Source organism: Ochotona princeps, chromosome 3, assembly GCF_030435755.1.
Source record: "Ochotona princeps isolate mOchPri1 chromosome 3, mOchPri1.hap1, whole genome shotgun sequence".
NCBI lineage: Eukaryota > Metazoa > Chordata > Mammalia > Lagomorpha > Ochotonidae > Ochotona > Ochotona princeps.
This window is the reverse complement of record NC_080834.1, coordinates 9,843,904-9,859,123: the sequence shown is the minus strand read 5'-3', so window position 1 is coordinate 9,859,123 and position 15,220 is coordinate 9,843,904. Positions and strand designations below refer to the sequence as shown.

General features: G+C 45.8%; 2 protein-coding genes across 4 annotated transcripts in view; one reads left to right on the top strand and one right to left on the bottom strand.

Moving 5' to 3' along the window:
* The first annotated feature begins 351 nt into the window (after positions 1–351).
* Positions 352–6,096, top strand: PFN2 (profilin 2). Of its 2 annotated transcripts, none has more exons than XM_058661429.1 (3): positions 352–725; positions 2,606–2,798; positions 4,434–6,096. In XM_058661429.1, exons 1-3 carry the CDS (start codon positions 594–596, stop codon positions 4,529–4,531), a joined length of 423 nt encoding a protein of 140 aa, XP_058517412.1. In that variant the 5' UTR covers positions 352–593; the 3' UTR covers positions 4,532–6,096. The 2 variants fall into 2 exon arrangements, with proteins under 2 accessions (XP_058517412.1, XP_058517413.1); XM_058661430.1 differs by having other exon boundaries at positions 353–725; positions 4,757–6,096.
* A 3,861-nt stretch (positions 6,097–9,957) lies between these two features.
* The window catches only part of RNF13 (ring finger protein 13), a 78,594-nt gene continuing 73,331 nt past the window's right edge, over positions 9,958–15,220 (bottom strand). For both annotated transcript variants that reach the window (XM_004597700.2, XM_058661428.1), the window contains 3 exons: positions 14,958–15,051; positions 11,538–11,618; positions 9,958–11,298 (listed from right to left, as the gene is read on the bottom strand). In XM_004597700.2, the coding sequence (XP_004597757.1) occupies positions 10,937–11,298; positions 11,538–11,618; positions 14,958–15,051 (537 nt within the window). In that variant the 3' untranslated portion in view covers positions 9,958–10,936. The remainder of the gene's footprint in view (positions 11,299–11,537; positions 11,619–14,957; positions 15,052–15,220) is intronic.

The window sequence follows — 15,220 nt, the reverse complement described above, 5'->3', positions numbered from 1 at the left end:
GCCGCCGCCCCGGCTCCCCGGGATGTCCGGGGCGTCGTGAGGAGAAGCCCCCCGGGGCCGACCCGGACGCTGAGGGGCCGCCACGCCCCGCCGCTCCCGGGCCGGCGCCGCACCGCGCCGCACGTGGCAGGCGGCCGTGATTGTCCCGGCGGCGGCGGCGGCGCCGTATCCCTCCGCGCCCCCGCCCCAGCCGCCCGCCTTGCCCGGACCCTGTCGGAGTCGGGGGCCGCGGAAGGATCGCACGCACGCGCGCGCGCACGTCCCGCGGTGGCGGAGAGCTGAGGGCGACGCGGTGAGGAGCGGGCGACGCGGCAGCCGCCTCAGCCCTTCAGCTGCCTCAGCCGCCTCAGGCCCTCAGCCCCTCAGCCGCCCCGCAGCCCCGCGCCCGCGCCGCCGGCTCGGCGGGCCCCTGGCTCGGCGCGTCCGCGGCTCGTCCCTCGGCGCCGTCCCCGCGTCCTCCCGCCGCAGCTCCGCGGGGAGGGGGCGGTCGGTGCCTGCGCAGAGCCGCCTCCCGCCCGCCCCCGCCCCGCCTCCCGCCGCCCGCCGCGCCTGCTGCTGCTCGCCGTCCGCGCTGCAGTGCGAAGGGCTCGAAGATGGCCGGTTGGCAGAGCTACGTGGATAACCTGATGTGCGATGGCTGCTGCCAGGAGGCCGCCATTGTCGGCTACTGCGACGCCAAATACGTCTGGGCAGCCACGGCTGGGGGCGTCTTCCAGAGCATAACGGTGAGGATCGGCGGCGGCCGGGGAGCCGGCTCTCCCGCACCGGCTCGGGGAGCGAGGGCCGAGGCCGGCAGGTGTGCGGGGCGGCCGGCGCCCGGGGGTGCGGCAGCGGGGGGCGGCGGCGGGCTCGGAGCTGACCGCCCGGGCACCCGGGGGCGAGGGGGCTTCGGCCGCTGCTCGGGAGCCCCGAGGTTTGCACGGCCCGAGGTTGAGGGCAGCAGGCGGGGAGGATGGGAGGCGGGGGGCCCGGGCGGGGGGTCCCCCGGGGGTCGCGGGGTGTGGGAGGCGGCGGCGGCTGCCCAGCCCCCGGGATTCTCGAGGCGACTTTGCGTAGGCTGGCCGCTGTCTGGGCCTCCGCGGCTGGCGAGCAGCGTACGCGGACCACGTAGGTGGATTCGTGAATCTCGACTTCAGCTTCGGCTCTATAGGGCTTGCTTTTTTTTTTTTTTTTTAATTCTCCAAGATGGCGAACTGCCATTGATTTCTCTGTTCCTCCTGTGGAGATTCATCGATATACCGTTATTCCCCGTTACGCAACCTAGCTCTGAAAAAATGAGAGTGGTTTTATTTAATGGGCTTTCGGTAAATCTGTGAGGACCGAGGGACGCTTCACTTCTGCAAGTCCCTCCTCCCTCTGCACTGATGGGAGTGGAGGCACTGATGCGCGTTTATGCCCCACGTTGCATGCTTGTCCCAGGACTGGATCGTTTTTTAACTTGCTGGCCACATGTGCGGGAATATTTGTCACCTTATTGTTCGGCCTGTTTGTCCCCAATCTCCCTCCGAACTGTGACAGTCCTGGCCAGTGTGAGATGGTGGCGTGAATCATCTCATTCCCGAGCGCCGGTCCCCGTTAGGAGTGCTCATTGTGCCTCTGGCACTCAGCACAGTTTAAGATGGAACTGTAGAACTAGGCTCCCCATCCTAGCACTTGCAGGCCTTCTGTGTCCGCAGCCCACTACGATTCTTGCAGAGAATCGGCATCTGGCGAGGAACTTTTTCCCCTGCAGTCCTCTTGTCTTTGTGTGTGAGTTCCCGCTGTCTGGCTGGAAGGTTGCTGGAGTGAGCCTGCAGAAGGCTGGGGCCTGCTATGACTCGGCAGTTCTGATGGGGGCGACGCCTTCCTCATTCAGGGAATGTTAGCATGCACGTTGTCTGCTTTCCGGTTCTCGGGGCTGCCTCAGTTTCTTTACCTCTCCCTCCGCTTTCTCTGTTCGTTCCCTGCTTGCAGCGCTGTAGCCAGCATCCTCTTTGCATTTGCCCAGCAAGAAAACTGATGACCCAGATGGGAGGGGAGGGGGAGTTGGAGATGGAGAGGGGAAAAGAAAGAGCAGTGACTAGAAAAATAGGAGGCAAACAGGAATATGGAAATGTGCTGATGTTGCAGGGAGTGGAGTTCAGAGGGGTGTTTCACGCTCTTCCGAGCAGAGAAGTGAAGTGATCTGCTAAAACGCGGTCCTTATTGTGGGAGACTCTGGAACAACTTTTAAATTTGATGCGACTGACTGCAGTGTGATTAAACACAGGAGACAAGCTGTTGCTGAAAGAGTATCAGCTGTTTGCTGAGCGCCAAATCTGGACAATTACATAAGCACCTTGAGGCCCCACCTGGCTTGCTGTACTTTCTAAATCACTCTCCAGTTTGTAGTGTGTCTGGTGTCACTGCCTGATGTTTAGGGATCCTTTGTCCGGCCTGGCCTTCGGGTAGCTGACCACAGGTTGTACCCTGCAGGAGAGCGCTGAGTGGTGATCGCAGGTCACTGAGCCGGGCTGACCTGCGGCATCAGTACAGACCCAACCCATCCTGTGGAGCCTTGAAAGGAATGAACTATAACTTCATGGTTTTTTTCCCTTGTTTTTTCTTTTGTTTTCTGTGGAGGCAGCCGGTAGAAATAGACATGATTGTAGGAAAGGACCGAGAAGGTTTCTTTACCAACGGTTTGACTCTTGGCGCCAAGAAGTGCTCAGTGATCAGAGATAGTCTATACGTGGACGGGGACTGCACCATGGACATCCGGACGAAGAGTCAAGGTGGGGAGCCAACGTACAACGTGGCTGTGGGCAGAGCTGGCAGAGGTAAGCGAGGTGGCCTTCCGGTCAGAGTTGCATGCAGGTGGACGTAGGAAACAGTTGCTTTAACATTTTGAGTAAAGTTAGTCCATAATGGCTGTTAAGGGAGTTTCTGTGAACTGCCCAGCACTGAAGGGAGTCGTGCCTTAGGGTCACCCACCCGGTGGGAGCTGTTCAGACAGCTGGCCCCCTGCCTCCTGGCTTTCTTCTTAGAATGTTCGCATCCATTCCTCATTTTCTGCTGTGCACTTCGAATGATGAGCCTGTGGTGAATCAAATGGTCGATTGTTCACATTCTTTGATTCTGTTCGTCGTTTTCAATCTTTGAAATCCCTTTCCGGTTTTTTGCCGTGTTTGCATTTTCATTTCACTGCCCAGCATAAAGAAGAAAAGTTAATAGTGGTTCATCTTCCTGCTGGAAACTTTGCCATTAGGTGAGCATATTGAAGGAAAGTGCTCATTTACTAAGATATTTTTGAAGTATGAATGTATCTGACATTCAGATTTGAAAAGTAGAAAATTATGTTTATATTACTTGGTCCAAAAATTCTGCTGAGTCCAGATTCTTGTCTTACTGCACTAAAAATCTTCCTGCTTTTTCCGAAGAAACACAAACTGGGGTTCATCACAATATTTAGCTGATTCAGAAATACTCTCTAGTGTGTCAACCTGGATCAGCATTTTGAAGAGGACTTCTGTGCAGCTTCGTGTAGCTGACTTGGCACATCTAATTTTAAGACTAGTTTTCCCTCGTGAAGGGACTTGTGAAGCATGGTGAGCTAGAATTTAATTTTGGGCTTCTATCATCATCTTTGATTGTTTCAATGGGTGCATCTATTCAGGTGTGAATTTATGCTCAGATTTATCTACACGAAAAATGAATGACTTTGAAATGGATTTTCTCAACTTGAGCTGTTCTGAGATTAGCCACATGATTTTTTACTGAAGAGCACTACTGACATCTAGCGGTTGTGACTAGAAAATGACATACTTGTACAGCGGTTCTGCTGATTGTTCAATTTGCATCATAGAAGCACCTGTTAGAAATAACATGCCTGTTTCAGAATTTTAGAGCCAGTTAAAACCATAGCTACCTGAGTGGGGAATGTTAGTAACAAGCACAAGGTTTGAACTAGTTTAATTTGGCTTTTTCTGAGTGACCCATGACATGCTGTTTAAAATTTGGTCTTAATTTTCCTCTGGACGTAATAGACACATTTAACTTTAATGGTAAGACATAATAGTTTGTACTTGCCAAATATATTAAATCTGGGGAGCATATATAAGTAATCATTCACATTTTTTAAGATTATAGATTTTTTGGACCAACATATATATTGTAACAACTAGAATTGTTTGATAAATGAGCACTCCCCCCCCCCCCCCCCCCCTTTTGGAGATACCTGTGTAGAACTTGCTCTTGCCTTGATTGAGCCAAGGGCCACCCCGTCGATGGCTCCTGCTTCTAGTGTGTTACTGGTTTGGAAGCTTTCCACTTTGGACACTAGTTGACTTCAGTGCTCGACAGTTTATGGAAAACTAACTTAATGTTAACTTATTAATCGGGGTCTGTCTGCTAAAACTTATGTGACTTCCTTGATTAACACTTCTTTTGAAATACTTTTCTTCTTTCTCTTTCAGTCTTGGTCTTTGTAATGGGAAAAGAAGGGGTCCATGGAGGCGGATTGAATAAGAAGGCATACTCAATGGCAAAATACTTGAGAGACTCTGGGTTCTAGCTGCTAGGCAGACTGTTAAGTATTAGGGGAAAATTGCTCTTAAACTTTCCTAGCTGTAAGCTTAAGTCTTAATTCGGGAAATTTTATTAGCAATGCAGGGTGATGGGGTATGAACCTGTGTCTCCTTTGTATCCCTCTGTTGGTGGGGAAAGGTGTCTTTCTTTCTGCCCTCCCCCCCCTTAAATAATTCTGTTCACTTTTGTTTTGTTTCCTTGTGTACTCCAGCATTGGTTATAGTCATGGGAAAGGAAGGTGTCCACGGAGGCACACTTAACAAGAAAGCATATGAACTCGCTTTATACCTGAGGAGGTCTGATGTGTAAGCAGCCTCTCCCCATCTACCTAGCAGCTGTCTTCATCACCACCCCAATTATGGCCACAGTGCTACCAGACTGTAGATGGTAGCTAACTTTTCTTTACCTGTTTTCTGAAGTCATGATTCCTGTTTGCCCAACGAAATCACTTGTATGTTAACCACTGTATGTAACCAACCCTTCCCTGGAAGTGTAATTGCAGCACAATAATGATTTGCATGATACCTTGAAATTGGGGGGAGGGGGCATGCCAAGTTGGGCATTACATTGTCTTAGCAATTAAGGGATATTGATTACTGAAATCAGTTACTGTTGAGCAAGGTGCCGGTTGTACAATCTGATTTGGTCACTGTCTTTTCAGCACTTTGAACATTAACTTGGCTCGTTCAGTCTTCCTTTCGTAGCGCATGGTTGGGAGGGAAAAGTGCATGCATCTTTCCTTCACTCCTCTTCCCACTCCTCCGCACATGAGGCATTTGGTTGGCTTCCATCCTCATTTACGCAGTGCCTGGTTGATTTAACCGATTGCTATCCCTTTTGCTGACGAGCTGTTGAGAGCTGCAGTAGCTTGCTTTAGTATTGTTGCACTTGAGTAGGGCCAGACCTTTCTGAGTAGTGTCTATAGGATGTGTGGAGTGCAACTACAAACCAAGAGCAAAAGGCACTTCCTCCCGTGACCTCACCAGACGGATTGAGCCCCCGGGGACAGTGTGTCATTGCAGTAGCTCAGATTTTTGTTCCTTTTTCTTTGCACACCAGTTCTACTCTTTGAGTAAAATGTCAGAAGGCTGCATTATGGACATTAGATATCCCAGCATAACCATCTGGAGTGTGTCCACTTTGTTCTTCATAGGACCAATTTTGATTTGCAGCTTGAGTTTTTATATGAAGTTGCATTATTGTGGACTTGGCTGTCTTGTGATGAATTTTTTTCATATGTATTCTGTGCCATACTATTGTTAAAATGAACTGTTGCTGTTGTGAGATGGATTTTAACTGACCTATTAAGGGTATCTCTTGAATGGCACTAATTTAGGGACATTCTAGTATTTGCTTCTGTTGTTTGGGCCTTGTGGATGATGTACAGATTTAAAAACAAATCTTGTTGCTGATTTGTCCATTTCTTTCCCTGCACTTTGTTACATCTGGGATACAGTCTAACTCATCTGATTTAATATGCATTTAAACAAATGCCATAACTATTAAAACACCTTGTTTACAGACAGATGAAATAAATTTATTCCAACCAAATATTTCAGACTCCTGTTGTTTATGTAAATTATTGACTTACTGTTACCACTGGTTACTGATATAAGGCAGGGAATGGAGAAAATACCCCCAAGTCTGCTGCAAGCACAACATGGCTAATGAGCCCCTTGTGTTGGCTGACTCTCGCATGCCCACAAGAGCTGGCACTGGGCCAGGCAGGAAACTAACTCGTGCCTCTTGGGATCTGCATCGGCCACAGGCAGGAAAAGAACCCAGGCATCCAAGGGTGGGATGTCTGCATTTTGACCAGTAGGCCAAATACTGTCTAAATTTAATAACCTTTGGTCTATTAAAAATGGCTCCAGGTCATTTTAGGCTTCTCTTCAGCCTTAGGGGAGAAAAAACGACTTACCTCCTAGGAAATAAATATTATACCCCTGTTTCTGGCTGTGGATGTGAGATCTGATTGTAAGCAGTAAGGATGGCCATTGTAGGTTCTTAGTATTGAACCATCACATTCCCTTAGCTGTAGAGGCTGTACTGGCAGGCTGCTGTAGCCAGCGGGGGCCCTCCTGTGTAAGAGGACATGACAGTCCTCTTCACAAAAGACTAACGAGATGCTTCTAGGTTTTCTGGCTGTTGGAGTAACCTGTGGCTGTGGGGTGAGTATGTAAATTTCAGACTATTTCGGTAATACACATCACTTCTGCTATGAACCGACAGGCAGACACTCAGAGCAGTCAGGGCAGTAGGCGTTCTAAAGCTGGTGGCTCTGAATGCTAGCTGTGCCAACTCCGGACTTGGGGAAACGCAGGTAAGAAAGCTTAGGTATTGCATTTCTAGGAACAATCTCCTAGTTTGATTCATTTTAACTGTATGCTACCCTTTGAGAAAAACAGCCTCATCCTTTTACCTTACTGAGAATATATATGGATGCCAGGATTTCAAAAACTTACACGGCAAAATACAAACTTCTAATTCCACCTTCCATGACAGCTTTGAATTTAAAGTGCCCATATCTGCTGTACATAGCAAAGTTTTTCTTTGACAGGTTCTGTATTCTGATTTTGTATATCTGTGTAGAGAGGTAAAAATATGGGAGACACGGGATTTGGGACTGCTTTGGTAGTTAGGCATAGCCTAGAAATTGTGCATTAATAATAACCTAGAATCAGTTTAACCTTCTAAAATCTGTTGGCAGAGGGTTTGGCAAAAACATTTCGAAGTTAGGTTGTAATTTGCGCTATCATAGTAATGGCATATTCACACATCAATTGTCAAAGAAATATGAGAGTGAAGTTACAGGAACAATGGCCAAAATTATGAAAGCCTCCATAAATGAACCTACCAGTGAGCAATCTATGTGTTGCAGGTACGGATGGATATATGACTAAGATGGCAGAAGGTTGAGTTTATCAATAAAATAGTAAAATATGAAACTAGTTATCACCCATTAGCAATTTAAATAGAAAAACATGGAAATAAATGCATTGCATTTCTATAAATTCAAGCCTAAGGAAATGGAACTACACGGACGACTACGCCAAAACGTCCATCTGCCGGCACTCTGTGCAATGACCAATCTGGGAAAACTTCAAGGGAGACAGGCTAAATGAGTAACTCAGTGTCCACAGGGAAGAAAATCGCTCCCGAGTGAAAGTGTTCATTAATGAATGTTAAATAGTATGAAGATAAACCAGAAATAGATGTTTGAGTAAACATATGCATTTTTTTTTTAAGATTTACTTATTTCCATTGGAAAGGCAATTTACAGAGAGAAAGCTTTTCCATCCACTGGCTCACTTCCCAAGTGGCCGCAACGGCCGGAACTCAGCCAATCTGAAGCCGGGAACCTCTTCTAGCTCTCCCACATGGGTGCAAGGACCCAAGGCTTTGGGTGGTCCTCGACTGCTTTCCCAGGGCACAGCAGGGAGCTGGATGGGAAATGGGGCCACTGGGATCAAAAAGGTTTTACAAAGTTTAAAAAGAAATTTTTTTGCATATAAAAATTTGGATTTTTGCTTATTTACTTTGTCTTATTCGTGAATCTGATTGCTTCTACTATAAAGCCACTAAAGATTTCAAGTGAGTATTAAATAAACTAGTGATAATCCTAGTCAGTGCTGTTGATACTTTGTAAATTTTGTTATACTCAAAAGTAACTTGAGTTTCAGTAAAAATTTCTATTTCAGAAAAATGCCTAAAAGAATTAGATCATTATTTTTCTAATCTATCCTGAGAGTTACAATGAGTGGGTGAAAAAGTGTCCACATTCCGCAAATGGCTGCACCAGCCAGGGCCACACCAGGCCAGGCTGAAATGAGCTTCCTCCAGGCTTCCCATGTGGAGGCGGGGCCCATCGGACCCTCCGCTGCCTTCCCAGTGCCCACGGGGGAGGCCGGCTACCTCAACGGTGGCCCGAGACCACAACAGTGATCAAAATGTGAATAAAGGTTGAAGGAATAAGCATGCAATAAACAGCCACATGTCACAGTGACTTTCAGCTTTTTCTTTTTCTGAAATATCCAATTTTGGGTGTTTTTTTTGTGGTTGTTGTTTTTAAAGCCAGCTATTGCACACTTGTTTCAAAATGGTGGGCTTTGTGTTTTACATATTTGAAATGCAGGAAGATAAAAAGTCTTCAGTTTGCTAGGTCATTCGGCAGACAGGGCTGGGCTGGGCCAAGCCAGGAGCCTAGAGCTCTGGGACTCTGGGTGGCAGCGCTCGGGTGCTTCGCAGGGGGCCCCCGGGAGAAAGCTGGATGTGAAGGGCAGTAGGCAGGCCTTGAGATGAGCTGTAAGGTACGCTGCGGTATCAGAATCACTTTGAGCTCTCTTATTTTTCTTTACACTCGCTTAGGTTAAATGAAAGTCAATAAATGACCAAATGGGTTTTAAAACATTAGGGGTACACCATAAATCAAATTTCAACCTCTATAACTACCATGGTAAATCGACATCACATTTCTTAGATTGGTATTTTATGGGGGTGGGAAGGATAATAAAGTAGACCCAACAGATGTTAGATACAATCTTGATTTTTTTCAAAGTGGAGCTACCTGTTTGTGTAATGATTATAAAATTTTCTTGGAACCAGTGTGGTGGTGTAGCAAGCTAATCCTACTTCTGCAGCACTGGAATCCCATATGGGTGCTGCCTCGATTCTAATCCTGGGAGCTCCACTTATCCAGCTCTCTGCATGTGGCCTGGGAAAGCAGTCGAGGACGGCCCAAAGCCTTTGGACCCTGCACCCTCATGGGAGACCTAGAAGAGGCTCCTGGCTCCTGGCTTCAGATCAGCTCAGCTCCGGCCATTGCTGCCATTTGAGGACTGAGCCAGTGGACAGATCTTTCTCTTTCTGTAAATTTGCCTTTCAACTAAAACAATTTCATAAAAGCAATTCAGAAAGTAAAATTTCCCTTCATAATGTTACATGTTTTTAAGTGCATTACTTTTTTTCACAACAAAAAACTCATACCTATTATACATGTTATTGTGTAATATGCTTTTATTCATTAATACTGACCCAAGTCAACACCAATGTAGATATACAAAAAGTGTCTTCGAGGCATTTCTGTACATTATATAAAGAAAAACTGCATAGATTTCAATTTTTTTTGCACAAAAATAAACACCTTTTAATTTCCTTATGTACTTAATTCTCCCAAGGCGGCATGGCAGGCCCAAGATGCATTGATGCGCAGCAGGTGCCAGGGGACCGGGTTTGCAGTGATTTGAACCACAGCCAGCTTCTTCAAGGATTCACCTAACTGTCATAAAGTTACTGTGACAAAGTTCCAAGATGCAGTGTGTGTGTCTGAGCCCAGCCAGCTCTGCACAGTATCATGCATATATATAAGGCTAATATGCAAAGTAATTGTCCAGGACAGCAAGCACTCATTCATAAAGTGAAAAACATGTTTATTAACTTTCAAACTCCCTTCAAACAAGGCCATATAAAAATTCTTAGCATTTTGATTATACGTGTCTGTATCTTCCACATAGTTACAATAGTGTATAATATAATTTAGCTATTCATAATACATTGTTTTAATACATCATTAGTTCTGTTAAACGTAAGCACTTTCAAACCAATACTTGAACAATTTCCTCTGAACACACTTTAGCAGGGCTAGATAGCATAAGATGCTCCTTATTAAGAGGTATATGATCTGAGTATTAATAGTTACTAAGTTTGGTATTTTATGCAGCATTTTCTTTTTTACTTTGATCACAAAAAAACAAACAAAAACCCTTAAGGATACTGAAATTCAGTGAGTCAAATCCAGAGACGTGACTTTAACTGCTGAATTAAATTCATAGATAACACTACAGTGCTATTACAGACCCTATGAGGTCAAGACTGCCGGGAATTCAAAGGTGCCAGCTTTGAGTTTCTCTGGGGGTGCTGATAAGGAAGATGCTAAAATGCCTTGTTGCCTCTCATGAATGGTGGCAATCTGGAGAAATACCAGAACCCACATTCTCCAACTCGGCCATGCTAGGTAACCCAGTGGAGGTGCAAAGCGACTTAGCTCTTGCTGGTTGCTACAGCACTGACTGGGTGCAAAACAGAAAATTTGCATACTTTGATCTGCATCTTAATTACAAGCTGTATTAAAGGTTTTTATAAAAATGTTTTGGTTATATTTCATCCCAAAGAGCTGATTTGATGCTTGAGTTACAGCACCAATGTGTTAATTATTAGTGAAATGAACGTATACTCCTGAAGATAACTACTGGGTCAAAAGGCTGTTTCAGTAATATGATTAAACTAGAATAGTAAAAAATAAGTTACCTCTACAGAGATCTCTGAAGGGATCAAAAAGTGAAATTATGTACCTAAAAAAATTGTACGGGAAATAAACCCATCACCCGTAAGATTAAACAGTGTTCGCTATGTTGTAATCCCACTCATTAGGCTGCAGCTGGACCACAACGCTATGCTCGTTCACCTCGTTCTCCGCGTCGCTGCTGTCGCTTCCCTCATTGTCTTCCTCCTCGTAGTCTGAAGACTCTGTCCCGTTCTGATGGGAGCGGGATTCCGACAGCGCCCCAAAGGACTGGGCACTGCCGGAAGCTAGAGGTCTGAGTAAAGGGGTGTGCTCGGACACCTCGTTTTCCTCTTGACTGCTGTCTGTGTCTGAATCGGAGTCACCTTGAGAAGGAACAACTTTCTGCTTGCACACTGGACAGGTTTTTTTGGTCTTAGTTAGCCAAGGGTCCACACATTTGCAGTGATAAGCTGTGGAGGCAAAGGAGACATCTTCCATTAGTATTTCAGCATTTGCCATGCTTGTTCATGTAGGAGCAGCAGAGAAGCTATAAAGATTCATAAACACACCTTCCTCCTTAAGGGACCATCAGTTAGTACGCAGGCTGGATGATGCTGGGTTGTTGATACTTTGGCTCCCCCCTACAATATCCAAGCTAAATAGAATTTAATCTATTCGTAAATGCAAAGCAGTATATAATTACTCATACCATGGGAACAGGGAAGGATTCGCAGCTTGTCTCCATCTTCATATTCATCTAAACAAATAGCACATACATCATACTCATCTCCTGTAACATAAAACGATACAGTGATTAAAACTACAGAAATAGTGTTAACTTCCCAAACTTAGTTAAATCATCAATTAGTTTAAATACTTTTTGATTGATTAATCACTTTTAAACGAAACCTTTTGTCTGTTTTCTATCAGAATCAAGAAGCTGTTCAAGGGCCCGGTACAGTGGCCTAGTGGCTAAAGTCCTCGCCTTGAACACGCCAGGATCCCATATGGTAGCTGGTTCTAATCCCGGCAGCCCTGCTTCCCATCCAGTTCCCTGCTTGTGGCCTGGGAAAGCAGTCGAGGACGGGCCAAAGCTTTGGGACCCTGCACCCATGTGGGAGACCCAGAAGAGCTCCTGGCTCCTGGCTTTGGATGGGCACAGCACCGGCCGTTGTGGTCACTTGGGGAGTGAATCATCGGATGGAAGGTCTTCCTCTCTGTTTCTCCTCCTCTCTGTATATCTGACTTTGTAATAAAAATAAATAAATCTATTTTTTAAATAAATAAATCTTAAAAAAAAAGCTGTTCAAGTTCATAGGCCTAAAGTTTCAACTTTAACTAAAATAGGCTGAGTGGATTTAAAACAGGTTTATCTTGTTTTGCTTTGTGAAAGACTCCAATAGAATGATGCTTATATTAGATTTTTTTTAAAAAAGATTTATTTATGTTTTAACTGGAAAATAAGATATCCAGAGAGAAGGAGAGACAAAGCTCTCCCGTCGGCTGGTTCACTCCCAGGTGGCTGCAACGGCAGGAGCTGAGCCAATCCCAAGCCAGTTTTGAAGTATTTCTTGCCAAAGGACAAAATCTCCCTATTGAGATTTCTCAAAGTCTATTTTAAATACATAAGCAAACATATCAACATGTACTCTAACGTATTTAGTATGTTAATGAATACGAACAGATGTGCGATGAGATCAGTGATATCAGAGCCTCAGCAGCTGCAGGTCTGAGGCGCTGGGCAAGTGGCTCGGCCTGTGGACAGAGTCTGTCTGCATGCGGCGAGGATGGCGTGAGACACCATGAGCAAAGCCCATCACACCAGGTACTCAGCAAGCGATACGCATCACTAATACCTATCTTTCTTACTATTGAGTTTATCATTTTTTTTTAAAGATTCATTCATTTTATTACAAAGTCAGATATACACAGAGGAGGAGAGACAGAGAGGAAGATCTTCCGTCCGATGATTCACTCCCCAAGTGAGCCACAACGGGCCGGTGAGCGCTGATCCGAAGCCGGGAACCAGGAACCTCTTCCAGGTCTCCCACACGGGTGCAGTGTCCCAATACATTGGGCCGTCCTCTCCTGCTTTCCCAGGCCACAAGCAGGGAGCTGGATGGGAAGTGGAGCTGCTGGGATTAGAACGGGTGCCCATATGGGATCCCGGGGCGTTCAAGGCGAGGACTTTAGATGCTAGGCCACGCTGCCGGGCCCGAGTTTATCATTTTTATAATCATAAGTTTATTTATACGTTTTTAGGATTCAAATAATTACAAGGTTTTTAAAAACATTTATTTTACTTATACATTTACTTTACTTAAAAGGCAGAATTACAGGGAAAGGATGAGGCTGAGATCTTCATTGCTGGCTCATTCCCCAAGTAACTGCAACAGCTGCAGCTGGGCCAGTCTGAAGCCAGGAGCCAAGAGCTTCTTCTGGACCTCCCTCAAAAGTGCAGGGGTCTAAACAGTTGGACCATCCTCTGTTACTTTTCCAAGCACAGCAGCAGGGAGTTGGATCAGAAGTGTAGCAGCCGGGACTCAACCAGCACCCATATCATATGGGACCCAGGCGCCGGAGGCAGCTCAATGCTGGCCCTGACAAGTTTGTAAAGGAACTGTCAGTATTTTAAATGGAGCAGCTTTTTCAGGTTCTGATCAGACTCAACTGGAGGCTAGCACTCCATAGCAAATTAACTTGCATGCTTTTACGTCAGGAATGAAATGATAAAGCATATATCAGAATCCTGGGGTTTGTAATCCTGGTCCTTTTATTTATTAGCTATGAGACACTTGCCATTTTTATGTCTAAATTTCTCAAAAGCTAAACAAATACTAACATACCTATGCCTTAAGGTTGTCGGCATCTTTTTTTTTTTTTAAGATTTATTTTTTTATTTTTATTACAAAATCAGATATACTGAGAGGAGGAGAGAGAGAGAGAGGAAGTGGAGCTGGCGGGATTAGAACCAGTGGCCATATGGGATCAAGGCGAGGACCTTAGCCACTAGGCCACGCCGACGAGCCCCCAACATCCTATTTGAGTACCAGTTTGTGTCTCAGCTGTTCCACTTCCGCATCCAGCTCCCTGCCAATGCCTTGGGAGAAGCAGTGGAGGCTGGCCCCAGAGTCTGGGTCCCTGTCACCCACAAGGGAGATCTGGATGAAGGTTCTAGCTCCTCACTTGGTCCTGTCCCAGCGCTGGTGGCTGCTACCACGTGGGCAGCACAATGAGGATCTCTTTCCACTCCATCTCTCTCTGTGACTTTTGAAATAAAACAAACAAACAAACAAATTAATAAATAAACCTTGGGGGAGGGAGCTTTTTCTAAAGCTAATCCTGAACCTAGTTCTGAAGTATGAACAAATTGTATCTAATTTACACCTCACAGTGACAGTACCGTACATGTTATCAGTGTCTGTTGACTTCTTACAACAGGGCATTCTTTTTTCCTAATTTTTTTGCTGTTAAATTGTCTATTTCAAATAAAATAGTGGTAAACATGGTAAGTTCTTAAAGCATCTTATGACTTGAAAACCCTGCCTTCTTTCTCTACTGAATAAATAAGCATTTGTACTGGTATTCGAAACTGAAATCTGGAGAGTACAGGTCAAATGGATTGACTACGCATGCGTCTACACCGGAAGCTTATGAGCACAAGGAGGGCCAGTTGCGTTACTACGCTAAGACCCCTCCCCAGCTCCATCTGTACCGTGGATGTCACACTGGGTAACTGCTGCCGGGAGTCTCTATTTCCTCATCTATGAAGAGAAGATAATAGTAGAACTCACCTGACAACAGTAGGACATGAAAGGAGATGATGCATTGGAAACAGAGCGACACATGCTAGTGTGAATGTGTCTAGATCATCCAGTGACGGGTGGGACAGACGAGGGTGGGGCTGAGGGGCTGAGCCAGCGTTTAGAACTACTGAAAACTGGTGGCATGCAGAAGCATTCCTGTCATCTTTGTAACTATTTTAAATTCTCTGTAGAGCATGTGCCCCCTTTGCCCCCCGCATCACAGCACCAAGTGAAGGACTGTGTGCTGCTTCTCCAGTCCCACAGTAACCACTCCTCAGTGCATGCAGGGACGCAGAGGTAAGGTCAGAATAATATTCACTCACCTTTCTTGAATTTATGTATAGGGAGTTTCTTAAGCTGATCTTTACGAAGTCTGTTTCTTCTGGCTCTATGTCTGTCCTGAACAAATTTCGTAATCTAAAATTAAAAGAAAAAAATAATACATTCAGACACTAAACACATGAGTGGGAAGCTGCTATAAACCAGTACATTAGGGCTCGGCAGCGTGGCCTGGTGGCTAAGGTCCTCGCCTTGATCCCATATGGCCGCTGGTTCTAATCCCAGCAGCTCCACTTCCTCTCTCTCT

Excerpts from the sequence above, each read along its gene's own strand:
- PFN2 (XM_058661429.1), top strand. The coding sequence starts at position 594 with ATGGCCGGTTGGCAGAGCTACGTGGATAACCTGATGTGCGATGGCTGC. Across the intron at positions 726-2,605 it reads GCGTCTTCCAGAGCATAACG|CCGGTAGAAATAGACATGAT; the intron begins GTGAGGATCGGC and ends CTGTGGAGGCAG. Across the intron at positions 2,799-4,433 it reads TGTGGGCAGAGCTGGCAGAG|TCTTGGTCTTTGTAATGGGA; the intron begins GTAAGCGAGGTG and ends TTTCTCTTTCAG.